Genomic DNA, 22,476 nt, shown 5'->3' on the forward strand with positions numbered 1-22,476 from the left:
TAGAAAACTATTAAGAAAATAGCTTCATATTTATACTTAATGTATAAATGGAGAAAACTAACTTATTTGGCCTTTAAAATGAAGTAGTCTTATTTAAAAATCGAATTGTCCTTCCACCCCTGCCTGGTTATAATAAATACTGTGTTTTATTAAGGAGAAATGATGGTTCAGTGTGAACAGGCTTCAGCACCGACATGCACACAAATGGGGGCGTGTGTGCACGTTAGGGTACACCAGGTAAGCTGCTGGGCACTGGGAGGGACAGGACAATGATCGCCCCACAGAAAGGTGGCAGAGTTGGACAGGCATATAAGGAATTGTTTCTCCTTTTAGTAACTAAAAAAGTATTTGTTAAACGAGTATACAACTAAACCAAATAGAACTATTTTAAAGAAGTAATTTGAAGGAGGGTTAAGCAAACTCTTATTACCTATTTTAGACCTATATAACTAAAATAACCTTTATAATAAGATCCATACTATCCTTAAGATATAACATTAAAAGACGTTGTATCTTTTAATGCAACACTGTACAAACCACATGCAATTACACTATCTATCTATCTAGCTATCTAAATCTACACTTTCTTTCTGTGGGTTTTTTCCTCCTTAACAAAGTTGAGAACCCAAAGCATTCCTTACAGTTGCTGCTGAATACCCAACTGAAGGTGTACCATCTCGCATTAACTGATGGACTTAAACTTGATCCACTGGTTTGCACCCCGGACTTCAAAAGGCGGATCGCTGCAGTAGATGTGATAGCCGAGTTCTTCCAAAGGTGGTTCAGGGTCAGCTGTAGCAAACTGGGCAGCATCCTCAATTTCTTTTCTCACGTCAACATCAATTTCCTAAAAATCAATCAGATTACAGTTCAAGAGATGTTTTGAATAGACAGCAGCTTAGGTACCAACTTGTTCTACTGGGAACCTCTTGCTAGTTGTTAACTCTCTACTAGTACTGGCAGTATACCTATTATTATTGAAAATGTTAGGTTAACCATGACACAACGATCCACGAAGGGGGATTCTGGAGGACAGATACCAACATTAAGACATATACCCTGGCGAGGGAACATTTATGAATTAAAAATCTACAGTATATTTTCAGGAAAGAAGAACTGATGGTGGAGGAGGTTAATGTCCTGTGAAAAATATTGCGTTGGCCAAAAAGTTCTTCGGGGTTTTCCCACAACATGGCTCGGAAAATTTTTGGCCAACCGAATACAATATGTACTTTCCCACTTACTTACCTAGTTTACCGAGTGGCAGCTTCTTGTGTAGAGAAAAACTGCTCAAAAAGGAGAGCCAACCTTCAAAGGCAGACTTACTTTTAAACCATCAAGAGTCACTGTACCTTTAGTTCTTCAACACTGGCCAGGTTGCTGTTCACCATCCTATCCTTGAGAAGCATGATAGGGTCACTCTTACTTCTAACTTCCTGAATTTCTTCTCGTGTACGGTAACTAGAGGGAGGGAAACAGAGTTACAAGCAGATAAGAACAGTGCCGGCACAGCAGAGACAGTCTGGGAAACACAGCAGTCTGTTTCTGAGACGAAGGAGCACATCAGTACTCACGTCACCGTAAGAAGGGCAGAATTATATACTTTCAAAATACAAGAACTCATCCTAATATTCCGTAAGGAAGAGCTGCTCTGTCCTTATAGAAAACTCTACAATGGCAATGCACCTGGCTTCTCTGGCATTCTGACAACAGGCGCCAAGTTTCTATTTGCTACTTGATCTAGAGGTCGGGCGTGAAGGTAGTGGTGGAGGCAGGGGAGATGGTTTTCTGTGGTGATAGCTATAACCTTTGAGGCAGCAGAAGGCTAAGCACAAAAAAAATGTGCCTTGCCTTTATCTCCCTTAAGACCACAGAGCAGTGTGGCTGGCGAGAACTTGGAGAGGAGGTTTTCCGATTCTTGATTGTACAACTGACCCTTGTCCTACAGCACTTGAAATAACACTAAAAGCAAAGAAAGGCTCTACCATTTTTTTAAGAACAGAATTACACCAAGTGCTTTCTTCCATGTAAGCTGCTCTTCATAACATTTTCCCTTAGGCCTTCATTCTGTACTCAAAGACTTATTACGGCTTACTTTGACTAAATCTACTCTTAATTATGCCACACTCCGGGACTGCAGCATTACATGCCAGAGTTGCCAGGTGACAAAACTCCTTTTTTTTGACTGATTTATTTCAACATATGGAATATCCCACGTGCTACTTGGTCTTGCTCCATTCCAGCCAGAAGAGGAATATGCCACGAGAATCTGGGGTAATGCCTACAAAAGGTAAATGCCCCCAAGTATCCTACTCTACCATCAGTCCTGTTTTATGCAACAATTCCTCTCTGCAATTGTCTTCTTATTGGTGCTCATGCTAACTAGCATGTACACACTAGAGGAATTTTCAGAATGCTTTCTATATTGGAACCAATTTATTGGAAGGCACGGCTTTCAGGCTCAGACTAACTACTAAATCAATGCATGAAGCCAACTACTGGTGTCTGGCTTCAAAAGCAAACACACACTGAAATGCTTTGCTTTTTCATCTAAGTAGCACCATTCAAAGCCCATCCACTTCGGACACCACACTCAGTTTTCCCATGACCATACCTGACTCCAGGATCACTCATGCTGTGCCCATGGTAACGGTAAGTCTGCAGCTCCATCAGTATGGGCCCCTAAAACAGAACCCAGTGGAGGTAAGGTGAAACAATGGCCACAGCCTCAAATGTACGTCCTCTCAGGATCAAATACCTTCATCAGATCTGAGTTAAGAATTTCTTCTTAGTTGACTGATTATCTCTTCTCATTTCTATTACCTATTTATTGCATGTTTCATTCTCCTTATTTTTTTTTTTTTTTTTTTTTTTTTTTGCGGTACTCGGGCCTCTCACTGCTGTGGCCTCATCCCGTTGCAGAGCACAGGCTCAGCGGCCATGGCTCACAGGCCCAGCTGCTCCGCAGCACGTGGGATCCTCCCAGACCGGGACACGAACCTGCGTCCCCTGCACCGGCAGGTGGACTCTCAACCACTGTGCCACCAGGGAAGCCCCATCCTCCTTATTTTTAACAGGAACTTATTAATAAAAGCCACCCCCCCGCAGCATATTTTGAATCAAAAAGGCAGACAATTCTTTATGTAATGTCAATGGGTTCTATTTCACCAGAAATAGATATATTGCATTTGATATATAATTCTTTAAGCACAGCATAGATTTAATTAAGAAAAGCCTATCAGAAAGCGGGGATGGCATTTATCTTCACGGTTAATATGCTAGTCTTTCTGCCCACCCCCCTCCCCCCAGTCACAGGGGAAATCATCTATAAGCATTCTGATCAAGGCTAGAGAAAAACACTAACATAAACCTTAACAACGTAAGATGAAAAGCAAACCTCTAGTCCTCTCGTCCTTCTCCACTTCCCAGCACACATGAAGAGAGGCTGGATAGGTGACTTTCTACGTCACACCCACTTCATGCAGTGTTTCGTAGGGGACAGCAACCAATCCTACTTCACAGAGATCTAGCTACTGTGTAACAAAGTTGGCAGGTGCTGATCCTGCGACTGGGAGAGCCCGGCTACCACGAGGTAGCTTGCTCATGCTACACCAGCCCCCTTTTAGAAAACAACTTTGAACAGAGGGGATGGGGTGGATCTAGGATCCTTGGGCAGTTTGGTGTAGTAGTTAAAAGAGGGCGGGGGATGGAATCCAAGTGCTTGGGTTCCAGTTCTGGCTGTACTCTATAGTAGCTACATACCTCAGTTTCTTCATCTACAAAACAGTAATTAACCCAGCTCAGAGGTGCGCCGATTAAAAAAGGTAATACCTAAGTGCTTAGCACATTGCCTGACCTATCATCTCTCAATAACTGTCACCTATTGATTGTTAATCATCCCGTAGCCATTTGGAAGCACGGCTGGTTAGGCTAAGGGGATGGTGATACAGGGGTTTTTCCAGACCCTCCCCTAATTCCAAGATCAGGCTTTGGTCAGGCTGAGAAAGTCAACACACTACAAACTACTGATCCTGTTTCCACATACTGTTGGATGCCACATATTCTTTCAGGAACTGGGAGAGGGGGGGATGATGATACCCACCACCCAGGGCGTGGACCCCTAGTCTCAGAGTCCTGATATAGACCAGTGAGCCCACTGCCACCAACCTGCCATCTCAGTCATCTCATTTTTTTCTTGTTCAACCGTTCTACAGCTCCCTCCCCTCTTCACCCTCTCTTCCATTTTCATCACTGCCAGCCCAATCTTATTTGCACTACTGCCCAAACACGTACGTGAGGGAAGTCACTGAAGGGTAAACCTCAGGGGCCTGCTTTCTGGGCTGTGAAACACTGATTTAGGGAGAAGAACATCTTTCCACCAGCTCAGATGGCATGTAAGCCTCTTTTTAGGCCAATCTCACTGGTCCCTTCTCCCTCCACTGCTATAACTGGAAGGGTCAAGATTCTCAGGACTGAAACAGCAAGACTGAGACTACATAATTTAAACGTATTATTTGATTTACAAAAGACAAACTTATGGATGCCTATTTTACATAAGCAAAGTTCTGTGCAGGGCACTGCAGGAGTCCCCAGTCTGTTCACTCAAGGGGCTTATGATTGATGGCGGGGGGGGGTGGAAGAGTTAGAAGCACATAGTTAACCAAACCAAAAGGCAAAACAGATTGTCACAATGAAGACAGAGGCAGAATGCTGAGGGAGCACTGCAAGGCAAGATTTACCCCAAATGGGGCAAACATGGAATGTTTCCCAAGACGTGAGCTATCAAGACCATGTTATTTATATGAAGGGACCCGATTCGCTTAACTGGACCCAGCTTCTATCTTTTACACCTCAATTAGCAGCTACTCCTACATTGCTACAATAGACACAGGGGGCATTCTTTTAACTTTAAGACAGATAAATGTCATTAGAAATCTCTAGCCTAGAGGCCTACAAGAAAAATCTTACCTTTCCAGCTCTACAATAGGCAGCTGCAAACCTTGTGGCCTCCCGGACACACAGGATATCCATTCCATCTACCTATTAATAAATGGGAAAGATTAAATAAACACAACATTGTAAATCAACTATACTTCAATAACATTTTAAAAATAAAAAGGAAAGGGGCAGAGCATAAATCCAACTGCCTAAAACCATTTTCATCTTACATGACCTGTTCATCCACTAAGAAAACAGAACTCTTTGATCTCTCTGAGATCTTCAAGGGCACTTGACAGAGTGCCTGGGCCCCGCAGGCCCTGAGGGTGTAGCTCCAGCTCTACAACAGGTGTCCTTACCCTCAGCCCAGGAATGAAGTCGCCTCTCTTGTAGTAATCAGTGCTGGCTGCTGCTCTCTCCACAGATGTTCCCATCCCATAGCGGTTATTCTCACAGATGAAAATACAAGGCAATTTCCACAAAGCCGCCATATTGTAAGCTTCGAATATCTGACCCTGGAAGTATGTATAAAAGTTCAAGTGGTTTCATTTTGCTGTTTTTCTCTAGACTTCATCATCCACAACAGCTGCTGCTCTACCCAGCAGAGAAAGCTTCCATAGGATGAAACGCCTCACCCACAACTAAGCTTCTGAAGCAAAGGAGTGTGTGCGCTTGGGGGGGGAGCGGGGCACAGCGCAGCAAACCCATCACCTCTTTTGCCGCTAAGGAAGTGACAAACCAAGTACTATTACTTGCTTCTGTAGGGCCAAGGCAGCAGCGGAGAATACAACGGGAAAAGATGGACATGTAAGAATGTACTACGGCTGCCTAGTTGTGTGCTTCATTATAAATTCTATGAGACCCTCTGGATGACCAGAGTGAACCGGTGTCTGAGAATCGGCATCCAGAGCAGGGCCTGGCAGGGTGTCAGCCACGGACCGGTGATTACTCAGACCAGGACAGAAGAGCAAGAAGAGTCAGGGCTCAGGAACTAGGAGAGGAGTCTGACAGCGCCTTGGCATTCAGGGGAATGAGTCTGTACATTACGGTACTGGTTTAAGAACTGGTTTGCCAAGGATTAAAATGTAAATCAGTCCTTCCCCACAGAGTCTGTGGAGCACTGAGGTAGAGCAAAGGTGAGCGTACTCTTAGGAGTACACCTATGTAAAGCGCTTGTGAAACAATGCCAGGATGTAAATCTCTAATGTGGCCACAAAACCAAATTTTAGCTTGCCAGATAAATGGCCATTTCAACTAGTAAGCAATATACTACTTCACCACAAACTGAACTATGAATATTCAACACTTTGGACATAACACTGTAATCATTATTGCAATGTTAAGAGACACATACTCACCTGATTAGCAGCGCCATCACCATACAAAGTCAAACAGATTTCATCTTTTCCGTTATACTTACAGGCCAGAGCAATCCCAGCTCCCAGGGGCACCTAATATTAAGGACAACCAAGAAAGGAACCACAGAAATCCGTGAGGGAAGAAGTTAATGCTCTGAATGTTAACTCCTGACCAGAATGTGAGATAGAAATGACACTGTCCCTACCCCAACCCTGTCTCTGCTTACCCTACCCCCAATATTATAAACAAACTAGCAAAGTAACACGAATAACTACTATCGTATTCTATGTCAACCATTTAGCAATAACATTTATGCATTCAGAGATTCAACTGCTAATCCTGAAAAGCCAAAAAAAGAAAAAGAAACCAAGGATTAAAAAAAATACCAAAAACAAACCAAAAAACCCAGATGCTAGAACCTTAATATATTAGAAAGTAAACCGAACAATCTAGATACGATCTTCTGCTGTTCCTTGTCCATTATTTACTAACTGATGAGAACAAGGAGGACGGCATAACCACAGAAGCTGGCTTTAGATTCAAACTAGGCCCTTAAGACCCTGACCACCTGCTTCTCCTGGTCTGGTACCAGTGCCAGCACTGTCTACAGCAGGGAGAGAGGTGTGGCCAAGAGGATGTGACAAAGCAATTAAATATCAATTAAACGGCAAAGGTATAGTTCTACTGCTAGTGGCTCTTGCTTACTTATAAAACATAACAAGTACCTAAAAGGAAACATTTTAAATCACTGTACAAATCTATTTATTAAATGATAGGGTATGAAGCAAGAGGTCATTTAAAGCACACCGTGCCCCCCAAGTACTGAAGTACTTCAGAGGGAAGTTGTCTGGGGTACAGAATATTGCACAGATGTGGGCCAGGGCCAAATCCAGAAAATCATACAATGCTAGTCCTCAACTACCTGAGCTCCCACGATGCCATTGCCCCCGTAGAAGTTCTTGGCGTACATATGCATCGATCCTCCTTTTCCTTTAGCACAACCTCCTCTTCGTCCTAGAAGTGGCACCACACAAACATGACACATCAAAACCAAATATATAAAACAAACAAAAACACACCCTGAGTATTTACGTAGAGGCTCAACCATTAGAACTCAGAAACCGATTCAACTACATAAGCACCTGTCCCTCTATGCAAATACCTAGACAAGTCCTCCTTGTCTCCTGGCCCTTTTATAATGAAGGTCAGACCAGTCCCATGTCCTTGACCTTTCCAACTTTTTCAGCTCTCTAATCACTGAGTTTTCTTCAGATGTTAGTGTGGTCCCCTAGACTTTTTTTTTTTTTTTGGCCAGTGACAAACATCTGATTTCTCCTACACTCGCATAAGAGTCAAGGGGGACAAAGGGACTGTTGAGAAGATTCTACCCAATGAATTTCTACCCAATGAAATACTTATACTCAATTTACTTTCTTTGCTAGATTTCTATTGGCATGCTTGAGTGATAAACACTATTCTGATTTTATAGAGCTGACCTTTACCTGAGAGGCCAGACAACCTCAAAAAATGGTCAGTTTACTCAAAAGCACAATAGAGGTACCAGAGCACCAAAAGGGAGAGGTTTTTTTGGTTTCAGCTTTTTTTTTTTAACCCTCAAAAAGGTTTCAATGTTAACTTATAAACGGTTAGCATCTTAATAGGAGATCTGAAAACTTAATTTCCCCTTTTTGTAAATTAATAGCAAACCTGTAAGCTCTGCGAGAATTGCTCGGACAGAAAGCCCACGAGTAAACGTAAAGCCGTGAGCCCGATATGCTGTGATCAGATGGTCTGTGGGGTTTATGCCGGCCTCCAGGCCCACACAACAAGCTTCCTGCATTCAAGGAAGAAGTGGCAATGAGTCAGTACAGTACACCATTTCTAGTTAAAAGGTTTCCTACACTATTATGAAATATTTGGCCCAGGAGAACTCTTCATTAATAACAGCAAGTACCTCTACTTTACACCAGAAACAGAGTAGAGGGTAAGGCCCAAGCCAGAGCCATAAACTGGCAATGCACAGATACGTTTCTTTTAAGCCTGTATGGTGATGTGAAAAAATCCTGAATCAAATGTGAACATTAAAATATTGGGGAATTTCACATGAAAATAGAGACGTCTTCTCTCGAAGACATCAGCAACAGGAAGCATTAGCCCCGTATTTCCACATGGCACCAACTGGCTGGACTACCAGCCAGTTATGACTACCCCTGCGGGTGGGCCCCGTCTGTTCCACTTCACCACTAGTCCCTGTCACCTTTCTCGATACTTCATACAGCTGGCAGCCTTCACTCATGTATTCTACCTAACTGGTCCCTGGTAGGCATTTGATTTCACAAACCTTGGCCTAAACCTACAAAACAAAAAACAAAACAAAAACCCTTCCCCCAAAAGTATACTCAGTACAGGTGATCATAATGCTATAAAGGCACAGGAAGTCAGCAATATGATACATGAGTCAATTCTTTAGCATAAGCTTCCTAGCAGGTCTCAGCATTCTCATGTTTATTCTAAAATACCAGCCTCAATTCCTTCAGACAGATAAAGCAGGGTAAAAGCCGATAAACACACACCATACTTCAATTCCTAAGTAACACAGTTTTACTACAAAACTACCACCCACCTGACCATCACACAAGTGACAGAAACCACGAATAATTTTCTGTTTATATAGCTGATCTGCTTTTAACTCCATTCGACGAACAGTCTGCATCATCCTGTAGTATTTGAGCCCATCCTCCCTGGTGAGCACCGTAGTGACAGGAGGGCCCTCTTCCAGCCGGTGAAGATCACATTTCTGAAATGGAATCAGACAGTTATCTCTCAGTCACTACAATGTAAACACTGCCAACCCACTCTAAGATCTAACTCGAAATATTTAAATCGAAAACCAGCAAATACTGAACTTCAAAACCAGCAGGCGAGCACATCAGAAATGCTGCATATTGCTTCTGATTCCTTCATAAAACTGACTGTGCAATGAGATGGCGTTTTGGAGAAAGGAAGTCTTTCTAAGATGACTTTCACTGAAAACCCCTAGAAGTCAACTGAGTTACAGGTTGAAAGACAAACTTTCAAACAAGCATTCTAAGAATCTTCTTATTCAAACATGTTACCAAACCACATTTCAAGTCTTAGAGTAGGTCTTCAATCTTTTTAGCTTGCTCTCCTGCTCCAAACTACCAAAAACCTGCTACATAAAGGGAGTAAATTCTAATTTTTGCTAACTTCTCTGAATCTTCGATTCTAGAACATTTGGAATAAAATGGTGAAAAACATGAATATCAAAATGCTGTACTGCAGAGGTAAAACTATATATCAAAGTGTACCTGTGGAAAAAAATTTAACACGAAGCAAAACACCTCTTACCTTAATTTCAAATGTAGCATCATTTGCAAAATTACGGGATGCCACCAGCACTCTGCTTGCCTTGAAAGATCAAAATATACAAGTATATCAGTGCTTTTTATTGTCGGTTATTTTTGAGTTATTATTCTTATTAATCAGTTATCAGGATGCAGTCCTAGAACTCTAAGAGCCCTAACACATTCATGGGCTTATCTTCCATTCTGTTCACTGTGTTGGGATCTTGTCCTCCAAAAGGAATCCATGCTTTGGCCAAAGAAACATGATGGTACCCCCATCTAAAGGCAAACTGCAGAAACCCGTCTATATAGTCACTTTGTTTTCAAAGAAATTACAGTGAAAATGTAATGAAGTTAATGGCCAAATCGAAGAGACCAGATAATCTGTGGGGTATGTTTATGCTATTCTTAGTCATAACCACATACGTTGAGCAAGCTAATGCTTTACTTTCAGAATAGTTCTTCAAATAAAACTATGATTCAACTCCTATTTCAGGCAAATCACTTCTCTATGAAACGGTACTATAAGAAAAATATTTTAAACTACACAAAGCATGAGATAGACACCTTAGTGAGAAATGTACAAGACAAAAGAAAAGATACTTAGCATTCCCTGACTTAAAAAAAACAAAAGATTTGAGCGATGTTTTATGATTCGAAGAGCACCAGAAGGAAGATGTTCTCTACAACTCCCTTCTTTTTTTTTTTTTTTTTAAATAATAAATGCTTCTCGAGAGGTCAGACAGCAGAAGCAAGAACAACTACAATCCTGCAGCCTGTGGAACAAAAACCACATCCACAGAAAGAAAGACAAGATGAAAAGGCAGAGGGCTATATACCAGATGAAGAAACAACATAAAACCCCAGAAAAACAACTAAATGAAGTGGAGATAGGCAACCTTCCAGAAAAAGAATTCAGAATAATGATAGTGAAGATGATCCAGGACCTCGGGAAAAGAATGCAGGCGAACATAGAGAAGATGCAAGAAGTGTTTAACAAAGACCTAGAAGTATTACAGAACAAACAAACAGAGATAAACAATACAATAACTGAAATGAAGACAACACTAGAAAGAATCAATAGCAGAATAACTGAGGCAGAAGAACGGATAAGTGACCTGGAAGACAGAATGGTGGAATTCACGGCTGCGGAACAGACTAAAGAAAAAAGAACGAAAAGAAATGAAGACAGCCTAAGAGACCTCTGGGACAACATGAAACATGACAACATTCACATTATAAGGGTCCCAGAAGGAGAAGAGAGAGAAAGAACCAGAGAAAATATTTGAAGAGATTATAGTTGAAAACTTCCCTAACATGGGAAAGGAAATAGCCACCCAAGTCCAGGAATCGCAGAGAGTCCCATACAGGATAAACCCAAGGAGAAACACGCCGAGACACATAGTAATCAAATTGGCAAAAATTAAAGACAAAGAAAAATTACTGAAAGCAGCAAGGGAAAAACAACAAATAACATACAAGGGAACTCCCATAAGGTTAACAGCTGATTTCTCAGCAGAAGCTCTACAAGCCAGAAGGAGTGCAATGACATATTTAAAGTGATGAAAGGGAAGAACCTACAACCAAGATTACTCTACCCGGCACGGATCTCATTCAGATTCGGTGGAGAAATCACAAGCTTTACAGACAAGCAAAAGCTAAGAGAATTCAGCACCACCAAACAAGCTCTACAACACATGCTAAAGGAACTTCTCTAAGTGGGAAACACACGGGAAGAAAAGGACCTACAAAAACAAACCCAAAACAATTAAGAAAATGGTCATAGGAACATACATATGGATAATTACCTTAAACATGAATGGATTAAATGCTCCCACCAAGAGACACAGGCTTGCTGAATGGATACAAAAACAAGACCCATATATGTGCTGGCTACAAGAGACTCACTTCACACCTAGGGACACATACAGACTGAAAGTGACAGGATGGAAAAAGATATTCCATGCAAATGGAAACCAAAAGAAAGCTGGAGTAGCAATTCTCATATCAGACAAAATAGACTTTAAAATAATATTACAAGAGACAAGGAAGGACACTACATAATGATCAAGGGATCAATCCAAGAAAAATATATAACAATTATAAATATACATGCACCCAACATAGGAGCACCTCAATACATAAGGCAACCGCTAACAGCTATAAAAGAGGAAATCGACAGGAACACAACAGTGGGGGACTTTAACACCTCACACCAATGGACAGATCATCCAAAATGAAAATAAATAAGGAAACAGAAGCTTTAAATGACACAATACACCAGATAGATTTAATTGATATTTATAGGACATTCCATCCAAAAATAGCAGATTACACTTTCTTCTCAAGTGCGCAAGGAACATTCTCCAGGACAGATCACATCTTGGGTCACAAGTCCAGCCTCAGCAGATTTAAGAAAACTGAAATCATATCAAGCATCTTTTCTGACCACAACACTATGAGACTAGAAATGAATTCCAGGGAAAAAAACGTAAGAAACACAAACACATGGAGGCTAAACAAGACGTTACTAAAAAACCAAGAGATCACTGAAGAAATCAAACAGGAAATCAAAAAATACCTAGAGACAAATGACAATGAAAAACACGGTGATCCAAAACCTATGGGATGCAGCAAAAGCATTTCTAAAAGGGAAGTTTATAGCTATACAAGTCTACCTCAAGAAACAAGAAAAAATCTCAAATAAACAATCTAACCGTACACCTATAGGAACTAGAGAAAGAGGAACAAACAAAACCCAAAGTTAGCAGAAGGAAAGAAATCATAAAGATCAGAGCAGAAATAAATAAAATAGAAACAAAGAAAACAATTGCAAAGATCAATAAAACTAAAAGCTGGTTCTTTGAGAAGATAAACAACACTGATAAACCATTAGCCAGACTCATCAAGAAAAACAGGGAGAGGACTCAAATCAATAAAATTAGAAATGAAAAACGAGAAGTTACAACAGACACTGCAGAAATACAAAGCATCCTAAGAGACTACTACAAGCAACTCTATGCCAATAAAATGGACAACCTGGAAGAAATGGACAAATTCTTAGAAAGGTATAACCTTCCAAGACTGAACCAGGAAGGAATAGAAAATATGAACAGACCAATCACAAGTAATGAAATTGAAACTGTGATTAAAAATCTGCCAACAAACAAAAGTCCAGGACCAGATGGCTTTACAGGTGAATTCTATCAAACATTCAGAGAAGAGCTAACACCCATCCTTCTCAAACTCTTCGAAAACATTGCCGAGGAAGGAACACTCCCAAACTCATTCTATGAGGCCACCATCACCCTGATACCAAAACCAGACAGGGATACTACAAAAAAAGAAAATTACTGACCAATATCACTGATGAATATAGATGCAAAGATCCTCAACAAAATACTAGCAAATAGGATCCAACAACACATTAAAAGGATCATACACAGCAACAACAACAACAACAAAAAAAACTCTCCAGAAAGTAGGCATAGAGGGAACCTACCTCAACATAATAAAGGCCATATATGACAAACCCACAGCAAATATCATTCTCAGTGGTGAAAAACTGAAAGCATTTCCTCTAAGATCAGGAACAAGACAAGGATGTCCACTCTCACCACCATTATTCAACATAGTTTTGGAGGTCCTAGCCACAGCAATCAGAAAAGAAAAAGAAAGAAAACAAATACAAATTGGAAAAGAAGAAGTAAAACTGTCACTGTCTGCAGATGACATGATACTATACATAGAGAATCCTAAACATGCTACCAGAAAACTACTAGAGCTAATCAATGAATCTGGTAAAGTAGCAGGATACAAAATTAATGGACAGCAATCTCTTGCATTCCTATACACTAATGATGAAAAATATGAAAGAGAAATTAAGGAAACACTCCCATTTACCATTGCAACAAAAGGACGAAAATACCTAAGAATAAACCTACCTAGGCAGACAAAAGACCTGTATGCAGAAAATTATAAGACACTGATGAAAGAAATTAAAAGTGACACCAACAGATGGAGAGATATACCATGTTCTTGGATTGGAAGAATCAATATTGTGAAAATGACTATACTACCCAAAGCAATCTACAGATTCAATGCAATCCCTATCAAATTACCAATGGCATTTTTTAAGAGCTAGAACAAAAAATCCTAAAATTTGTATGGCGACACTAAAGACCCCAAATAGCCAAAGCAGTCTTGAGGGAAAAAAACGGAGCTGGCGGAATCAGACTCCCTGGCTTCAGACTATACTACAAAGCTACAGTAATCAAGACAATATGGTACTGGCACAGAAACAGAAACAGAGATCAATGGAACAAGATAGAAAGCCCAGAGATAAACCCATGCACCTATGGTCAATTAATCTACAACAAAGGAGGCAAGGATATACAATGGAGAAAAGATAGTCTCTTCGATAAGTGGTGCTGGGAAAACTGGACAGCTACATGTAAAAGAATGAAATCAGAACACTCCCTAACACCATACACAAAAAAAAAACTCAAAATGGATTAGAGACCTAAATGTAAGACTGGACACTATAAAACTCTTAGAGGAAAACATAGGAAGAACACTCTCTGACATAAATCACAGCAAGATCGTTTTTGATCCACCTCCTAGAGTAATGGAAATAAAAACAAAAATAAACAAATGGGACCTAATGAAACTTCAAAGCTTTTGCACAGCAAAGGAAACCACAAACAAGATGAAAAGACAACCCGCAGAATGGGAGAAAATATTTGCAAATGAATCAACAAAGGATTAATCTCCAAAATATATAAAAAGCTCATGCAGCTCAATATTAAAGAAACAAACAACCCAACCCAAAAATGGACAGAAGACCTAAATAGACATTTTTCCAAAGAAGACATACACATGGCCAAGAAGCACATGAAAAGCTGCTCAACCTCACTAATTATTAGAGAAAGGCAAATCAGAACTACAATGAGGTATCACCTCACACCAGTTACAATGGGCATCATCAGAAAATCTACAAACAACAAATGCTGGAGACGGTGTGGAGAAAAGGGAACTCTCTTGCACTGTTGGTGGGAATGTAAATTGATACAGTCACTATGGAGAAAAGTATGCAGGATCCTTAAAAAACTAAAAATAGGGCTTCCCTGGTGGTGCAGTGGTTGAGAGTCTGCCTGCCGATGCAGGGGACGCAGGTTCGTGCCCTGGTCTGGGAAGATCCCACATGCCGCGGAGTGGCTGGGCCCGTGAGCCATGGCCGCTGAGCCTGCGCGTCCGGAGCCTGTGCTCCGCAACGGGAGAGGCCACAACAGTGAGAGGCCCGCGTACTGCAAAAAAAAAAAACTCAAAATAGAATTACCATATGATCCAGCAATCCCAGTACTGGGCATATACCCAGAGGAAACCATAATTCTGAAACACACATGCACCCCAGTGTTCATTGCAGCACTATTTACAATAGCCAGGTCATGGAAGCAACCTAAATGCCCATCAACAGACGAATGGATAAAGAAGTTGTGATACATATATTCAACGGAGTATTACTCAGCCATAAAAAGGAATGAAATTGGGTCATTTGTTGAGACGTGGATGGATCTAGAGACTGTCATACAGAGTGAAGTAAGTCAGAAAGAGAAAAACAAGTATCGTATATTAACACATGTATGTGGAACCTAGAAAAATGGTACAGATGAACCGGTTTGCAGGGCAGAAGTTGAGACACAGATGTAGAGAACAAACGTATGGACACCAAGGGGGGAAAGCCGCGGTGGGGTGGGGATGGTGGTGTGATGAATTGGGTGATTGGGATTCACAGGTATACACTGATGTGTATAAAACTGATGACTAATTAAGAACCTGCTGTATAAAAAAATAAATAAAATTCAAAATTTTAAAAAAATAAAATAAAAGCTTCTCATTTATTACTGGGAAAAAAACAGATTAGCCAGCTGTTTTTTCAGTGGGTGAAATTCTGATAAAAATGCCTCTGAGGTTGATCTGTTGTTAGATCAAGCAAGGTGACCTATGTGCAACTTGGACCATTGCTTGGGCTCAAAACAGATCTCGGAGCTGGTGTCATTGACTCATGCCATTTGGTATGCAGATTGGTGGCATCTGTGTTTTAACCTCAATTCCTATTGCTACAGAATTCCTATTCTGAGGCTTAGAGGGGCAGGCCTCTGACTGCACTGTTGCCATCTGAGTTGAGGGGGTGGGACCTGCAATGAGTTTTCAGTGAAGCTTTTCTCTCGGTGCTGATGAGATTCATGCTACCTGAGTTGCCCAAACCATAGAGCACTTAACTGTTGGGGCTGGGGTACAAACCCAGCAAATCTGGCTCCAAGGTCTGTGTCACCTCACCTTAAGCACCTCACCCCCACGAGCTGCCTCCTCAAACCCGCACGGCCGCCGAAGAATCCCAGTGCTCCCTTTTTTTTTTTTTGGCCACGCCGCACAGCATGTGGGATCTTAGTTCCCCAACCAGGGATCAAACCTGCGCCCCCTGCATTGGAAGCGCAAAATCTTAACCATTGAACCGCCATGGAAATCCCCAGTGCTCCCTTGTTCATGTTCAGGTGGCTGTCACTGTTTGGTGGGGGGAAGGGGCGCGGGTAAAAAGCTGCCAGAAATGTTTCCTTTTCACTCTGCTCACAGCAATAGTACTCTGTGTGATGGCTAAGGTCCAGGTTAGACCACAAACATTTAATCAGTTAGGAGGACTGTACTTCTTTAGCCACATTCTGCCACGTCACGCATACGTAAACCAATATGACTTCTTCTCATGCAGACTTGAAGAGCATTCTTCAGACCCCACAAAAAGTACTTTTGATATGTTCATACAGTGTGTTACCTTACCATCCAACCTGTAGCAATGGTCTTGATCTTGGTGAGAAGGGGTAAGGTTGATCTGCTAAGTGTACAAGCCAACAGGCAGAAAGCTATTATCTAGTGATCTCTTCACCCATCAATATACCATTATCCAATAAAGCCAACAAAAACCATGACATTGCTGGAGAAAAAAAGTTGAACTGCTAGAGACAAATGCTTCAGTTAAGTTAGAGATTGAGAGAGTCCAATACATCTAAGAATAAGTGAAAAAAATTGAGAAATTTGGGAAGAAGAAAAGTTGAGAAGTATGAGGTGACAAACAAAACGTTATGTTCGGCAATCATGAAATGGATATGTTATTTTTGACAGTTAAATGGTTTTGGGGGGCTAGAAATATATATATCTTGTCTTGCAAAATAAATCTCCAGATACAACTACAGAAACTGCATTTTGGAGACTGAAAACTAACGACCAAACCAGTCAAGCAACAGTAACCAAGAAAAGGAAAAATTCTCTTTCTCCATCCTAAATTCCTAACAAGAAACAATGACAGTTCTACATAATAAAGAGCAAGAAGGTAAGGTCAAAGATTTTGACTGTCAGAAAGCTACTTAGATACTTTCTCCCATTTCATTACTATGAATCTCAAAAATAGTAAGATTCACTGATACAATGGGTGAAAGGAGTCACATTAAGCGAAAGTTAAGCTAAAAGTCATATCAGAAGTTGGGGGGGGGGCCTTTCTCACCTTCTGAGATGGCCCACACTCTGTGGAGTCTGTTTCTCTCTAAATAAATCCACTTCTTACCTATCACTTTGTCTCTCACTGAATTCTTTCTGCGATGAGACATCAAGAACCTGAGCTTCGGGGCTTCCCCGGTGGTACAGTGGTTAGGAATCTGCCTGCCAGTGCAGGGGACACGGGTTCGAGCCCTGGCCCGGGAAGATCCCACATGCCACGAGAAACTAAGCCCATGCGCCACAACTACTGAGCCTGTGCTCTAGAGCCCACGAGCCACAACTACTGAGCCCGTGTGCCACAACTACTGAAGCCCGTGCGCCTAGAGCCTGTGCTCCGCAACAAGAGAAGCCACCGCAGTGAGAAGCCCACGCACCACAACGAAGAGTAGCCCCCGCTCGCTGCAACTGGAGAAAGCCCACGCGCAGCAACGAAGACCCAACGCAGCCAAAAGTAATAAACAACTAAAATAAATAAAAATAAAACAAAACAAAACAAAAGAAGTGTGAGGGAGATTTGGATCAAGATGGTGGAGGAGTAGGACGTGGAGCTCACCTTCTCCCACAAGTATCAATACACCAAAAATACATCTACGTGTGGAAGGGTTCTCACAGAACATCTACTGAGCTCTGCCAGAAGACCTCAGACACCCAAGAGGGCAAGAAAATCTCCACATAACTGGGTAGGACAAAAGAAAAAAGAAAAAAAAAGAGAGAAGGCAATCAGGACGGGACCTGCACCCCTGGGAGGGAGCTGTGAAAAAGAAAACGTTTCCACACCCTGAGAAGTCCCCTCACTGGTGGAGATATCACCCAGGACAGAGGTGGAGCTTCGGAACCTCGGAGGAGCGTGCAGCAACTGGTCTGCGGAAAGCAAAGCGGAGAGAGACCTACACAGACGGTTGGTACCACGACCTTGCACTCCCCAGCTTGAGAAGCTCCTCCACTGGGCTGGGCAAGGGCTGGGTGCTGAGGTTTGGGCTTCGGAGGTCAGACCCAGGGAGAGGACTGGAGTTGGCTACGTGGAGACGACAGCCTGAGGGGGCTGGAGTGTGGTGCACTATAACTGAGGGAATACGGGAAGAAGCTTGGGCCCTTCAGAAAGGCAAGGGGCCATTGTTGGGGGGTGCACGAAGAGAGAGGTGGGACCGCCATAGGAGCTTCTTTCTCCGTGCGCGCACTCTCAGGCAGCAGGGCACCACCTACACGAGACTCGAGCCGCCACTGCCATCTCGGACTCCAGAGGCGGATGCAGACCACTGCAGCTACCAAGGGTCCCGTGACTGGGCACCCACCACTGCCCCCACCCTCCCCGGGAGCACACGCGGGCCACGCACCTGCACATCCCCTATCAAGGGGATAACGACCAGCACACGCAGAGGAAAGAGACGGCAAGAATCCAAACCAAAAACAGCCCTCATGCCAAAAAAATATTCAACCCACACAAACTACGCAGGGAGGCACCTGCATATAAGTAGCCCTCCAAGACTACAGTAGATAACTGTTTCTCCTAAATTCAGAGAGTAAAAAAAATATAAGCAAAATGAAGAAGCAGAGGAACTACTCTCAGTTAAAAGACCAAGAAAATTCCCCTGAAGGAACAAACAATGAAACTAGGGTTTCAGTCTAGTAGATACCAAGTTCAAAAAGGAGATAATGAAAATACTGAAGGACTTAAGAAAGGCTATCGACAGAAATGCAGAGTACTGTAAAAAGAAACTAGAAACTAGAAAGAGGAGCCAAGAAAAATTAGAAACTTCATTTGCTGAGACGAAAGCTGAGCTAAAGGCAATGAATAGCAGAATGAATAATGCAGAAGAAAGAATAAGTGACCTCGAAAGTAGAATAGTGGAAATTACCCAATCAAAACAGCAGACAGAAAGGCAAGTGAAAAAAAATGAAAGCAATATAAGAGACCTATGGGATAATATAAAGTGTGCCAATCTACGCATAATAGGGATTCCAGAAGGAGAAGAAAGAGAAAAGGGGACTGAAAATGTACTTGAAGAAATTATGACTGAAAACTTCCCAAGCCTAAAGAAGGAAGCAGATATCCAGATACAGGAAGCACAGAGGGTCCCAACAAGATGAACCAAACAGACCTACACCAAGACATTTTATTATAATAAAATGGCAAAAGTTAAAGAGAGGATTTTAAAGGCAGCAAGTGAAAAACAACGTGTTAGTTACAAGGGAATCCCCATAAGGCTATCGGCTGATTTCTCTACAGAAATGCTGCAGGCCAGAAGGGAGTGGCAAAATATATTCAAGCCTTGAAAGGGAAACATCTGCAACCTAGAATACGCTACCCAGCAAGATCATTTAGAATAGGAGAAGAAATAAAGAATTTCTCAGACACGCAAAAACTAAAAGAATTCAGCAATACTAAACCTACCCTAAAAGAAATACTCCAAGTTCTTCTCTATATAGAAAAGAAGATATAGGAAGGAGGAAGTCACAATTGGAAAGTAAATCACTTAAATTAGCCACTATACAGATCAAAACAAAAACAAAAAAACCTATTTGTGAAAGTGATGATAAACACAAGGAACAGCAGAAGGATAAACATGAAGATGTAATCAAAAGGACATCAAGGGCTTCCCTGGTGGCGCAGTGGTTGAGAGTCCGCCTGCCGATGCAGGGGACGCGGGTTCGTGCCCCAGTCCGGGAAGATCCCACGTGCCGCGGAGCGGCTGGGCCCGTGAGCCATGGCCGCTGAGCCTGCGCGTCCGGAGCCTGTGCTCCGCAACGGGAGAGGCCACAGCAGTGAGAGGCCCGCGTACCGCAAAAAAAAAAAAAAAAAAGACATCAAAATCATAAGATGTGGGGAAGGAGAGTGACAAAATGTACATTTGTTTTTTTAGAATGCATCTGAGCCTATATGACTACCAGTCTAAAGCAAACAGATACAGGAAGGGGTTCACATACTTGAAAAACAGGGCAACTGCAAGTCAAAAACATACAATAGATTCACAAAAACCAGAAAGAAAACACAAGCATAAAATAAAAGGAAATCCTCAAACCACAAAAAGAAAGGAACAAAGAGAAAACATAGAATAAACTGGAAAACAAGGTTTAAAATGGCAATGAATACATACGTATCAATAATTACCTTAAATATCAGTAATGCTCCAATCAAAAGACACAGAGTGGCAGACTGGATTAAAAAAAAACCAAGAGCCTAAAATATGCTGCCTACAAGACACCCACTTTAGGACAAAGGACACACAAAGATTGAAAGTGAGGGAATGCAAACGGAAATGACAAGAAAGTGGGGGTTGCAATACTCATATCAGACAAAATAGACTTTAAAACAAATAGCATAAAGAAAGATAAAGAACACTATATAATGATTTTACACCCGTCAACATATATGAACCTAATATAGGAGCACCCAAATACGTAAAACAAATACTAACAGACATAAAGGGAGAAATTGACCGGAATACAGTACTGGTAGGAGCCTTTAACACCCCACTCACATCAATGGACAGAACTTCCATACAGAGAATCAATAAGGCAACAGAGATCCTAAATGATAATAACAATGTTCAACACAGGCAGCACCTACTATGTACCAGGCGCTACCGGGAAAGGTTTACATATTTGTCACTCGTTTAAGCCTCACCGTCTCTCATCCTCATTTTAAAAAAAAAAAAAAAACACAACCCCACGGGGTAAGTACTCTCATCTCCATGTTAGAGATGAGGAAACTGAGCACGGGGATTTTGAAGAAAAAACAAAAACCTCTTACTCAAGGTCACAGGGCTAGTAACTGGTGAAACTGAAGTGTGAATGGAGCCACTCTGTCTCCGGGTTCCCGGTCAAGAGGAAGATTTAAAATGAGTGGGCTGGGAAGAGGCGGTCAACTCGAGACTCGAGGAATCCCAAAGCCCCCTTCTCTGTCTGAGGTAAACGAACGGGCCCTTCCAGAGCGCACCGACCAGCCCGGCACCGGGAGCCGCGCCTGACCTCCACACGGACCTTGTAAAGCTCCCCCTCCCTCAGTCGGCGCCCGAGGGCCGAGCCACCGCTCCCCTCGCGGCCAGGAGCGGAGCGCACGACGTGGACGCAGGACAAAGGCCCGCGGCTCCACAAGGCCCGGCCCGCCCGGCCCACTCAGCCCGCTCGTCCTGCCCTCTGGCGTCCTCCGGCCTCGGGCCCACTCGCGCCCCACCCCGGGTCGCTCACGCCACCTCACCGGCTTCTGGGCGACGCCCAACAACACGCGGGAGACGGCGGCGAGCATCTTCCTCATGGAGTGCGGGCAGTGGCGGCAGCGGCGACTCCCAACGGCCCAAGCAGCGCGGCCCAGGTGCCTCCAAGTCTCCTTCAGGTTCTCGGAGCGGACGCTACCACTTCACGCCAGCACGACGCGACGGAAACGTCACGCGCCTCGCCGGGCCGCGGGCCAACCAGAACGGCTCCCAGGGCGTGCCCCGCCCACCTGAGGCCCGCGGCCGCCCATTGGGTGTCAGAGCCAGAGGGCGAGGCTGAGGGATCTTTCCGTCAGCAAGCAGCCGGCAGGTGAGGCGCCGGAGACCTGAGGGTGCCTGCGTGGGAAAGTGAGGCCACACCTCCAGGCCCCGCGGGAAAAGGACCTGCTTGGATTTTGCACCCCAGCTGAGCCACGCACGATCGTGCAAGGCCAATCCTACTGAGCGTCCAGCCCTGCCGGTGCCGCAACTTTGAAGCCTTTGCTCAATACACAAGATGGTGAAGATTAATATCCCTGGGGGAGGCCGAAAGACAGAACACCTGGTTTCTATAAATGGTTCTGCCGCTAACGTTTCTTTTAGAGATCATGTGACAGTTGTAAGTCTTCCCTATCTGCTGTGAGCTAGGATTTGATGAAATAAAATTCATATTTTAAGGCAAGACAAGAAAAATTTAAACAAACTGTTTTTACTCTGCCCGTTTGGGCCTCCTGCCTCCCCTCTCGTGTGCATTGTGCATCTGCATTTATGCATTAACCTGAACTCCCTAATGGCAGAAATACCTGCTCAACCATAAACATGAATTGTTCTTTTTCTAGCGCCAGCCATGTAACCCCTTTGAAGATAACATTCCTTTCTCAATCCTGTAAGGGATCACGATGACCCACCACTCACCTTGGATGTGCATACATCTTTGGTGAATTTTATGTACAATGCCAATGTATCATTTCCCTTAAAGATAGCGACGGGTACAGAACAGACCAGGTCACATGACCTGGGGAGATACGGGGCCACAGCTAATGGAAGTTCTTAGCTTAAATACTTACATATAA

At 42.8% G+C, this 22,476-nt stretch overlaps 2 protein-coding genes across 2 annotated transcripts in view; one reads left to right on the top strand and one right to left on the bottom strand.

The window, feature by feature from the left end:
* The window catches only part of MAP3K15 (mitogen-activated protein kinase kinase kinase 15), a 152,705-nt gene extending 146,794 nt beyond the window's left edge, over nucleotides 1–5,911 (top strand). The window contains 1 exon segment of the mRNA XM_060138461.1: nucleotides 5,506–5,911. The gene's annotated coding sequence lies outside the window, so the exon portion shown is untranslated.
* PDHA1 (pyruvate dehydrogenase E1 subunit alpha 1) lies at nucleotides 125–21,583 on the bottom strand. Its single transcript, XM_060138460.1, has 11 exons — nucleotides 21,409–21,583; nucleotides 9,667–9,726; nucleotides 8,921–9,094; nucleotides 8,005–8,131; nucleotides 7,220–7,311; nucleotides 6,297–6,389; nucleotides 5,298–5,453; nucleotides 4,969–5,040; nucleotides 2,615–2,682; nucleotides 1,353–1,461; nucleotides 125–847 (listed from the first exon to the last, which is right to left on the bottom strand). Exons 1-11 carry the CDS (start codon nucleotides 21,463–21,465, stop codon nucleotides 683–685), a joined length of 1,173 nt encoding a protein of 390 aa, XP_059994443.1. The 5' UTR covers nucleotides 21,466–21,583; the 3' UTR covers nucleotides 125–682.
* Between the last annotated feature and the right edge of the window lie 893 nt (nucleotides 21,584–22,476).

Source organism: Lagenorhynchus albirostris, chromosome X (genome assembly GCF_949774975.1).
Source record: "Lagenorhynchus albirostris chromosome X, mLagAlb1.1, whole genome shotgun sequence".
Lineage (NCBI taxonomy): Eukaryota > Metazoa > Chordata > Mammalia > Artiodactyla > Delphinidae > Lagenorhynchus > Lagenorhynchus albirostris.

Bases quoted from the DNA above. Each gene is read 5' to 3' on its own strand.
- PDHA1 (XM_060138460.1), bottom strand. From the start codon at position 21,465: ATGAGGAAGATGCTCGCCGCCGTCTCCCGCGTGTTGTTGGGCGTCGCC. The intron at 5,041-5,297 runs GTAAGGACACCT...ATTTATTAATAG, and splicing joins ACTTCATTCCTGGGCTGAGG to GTAGATGGAATGGATATCCT. The intron at 1,462-2,614 runs GTATGGTCATGG...CCCTCCCTCTAG, and splicing joins ATGAGTGATCCTGGAGTCAG to TTACCGTACACGAGAAGAAA.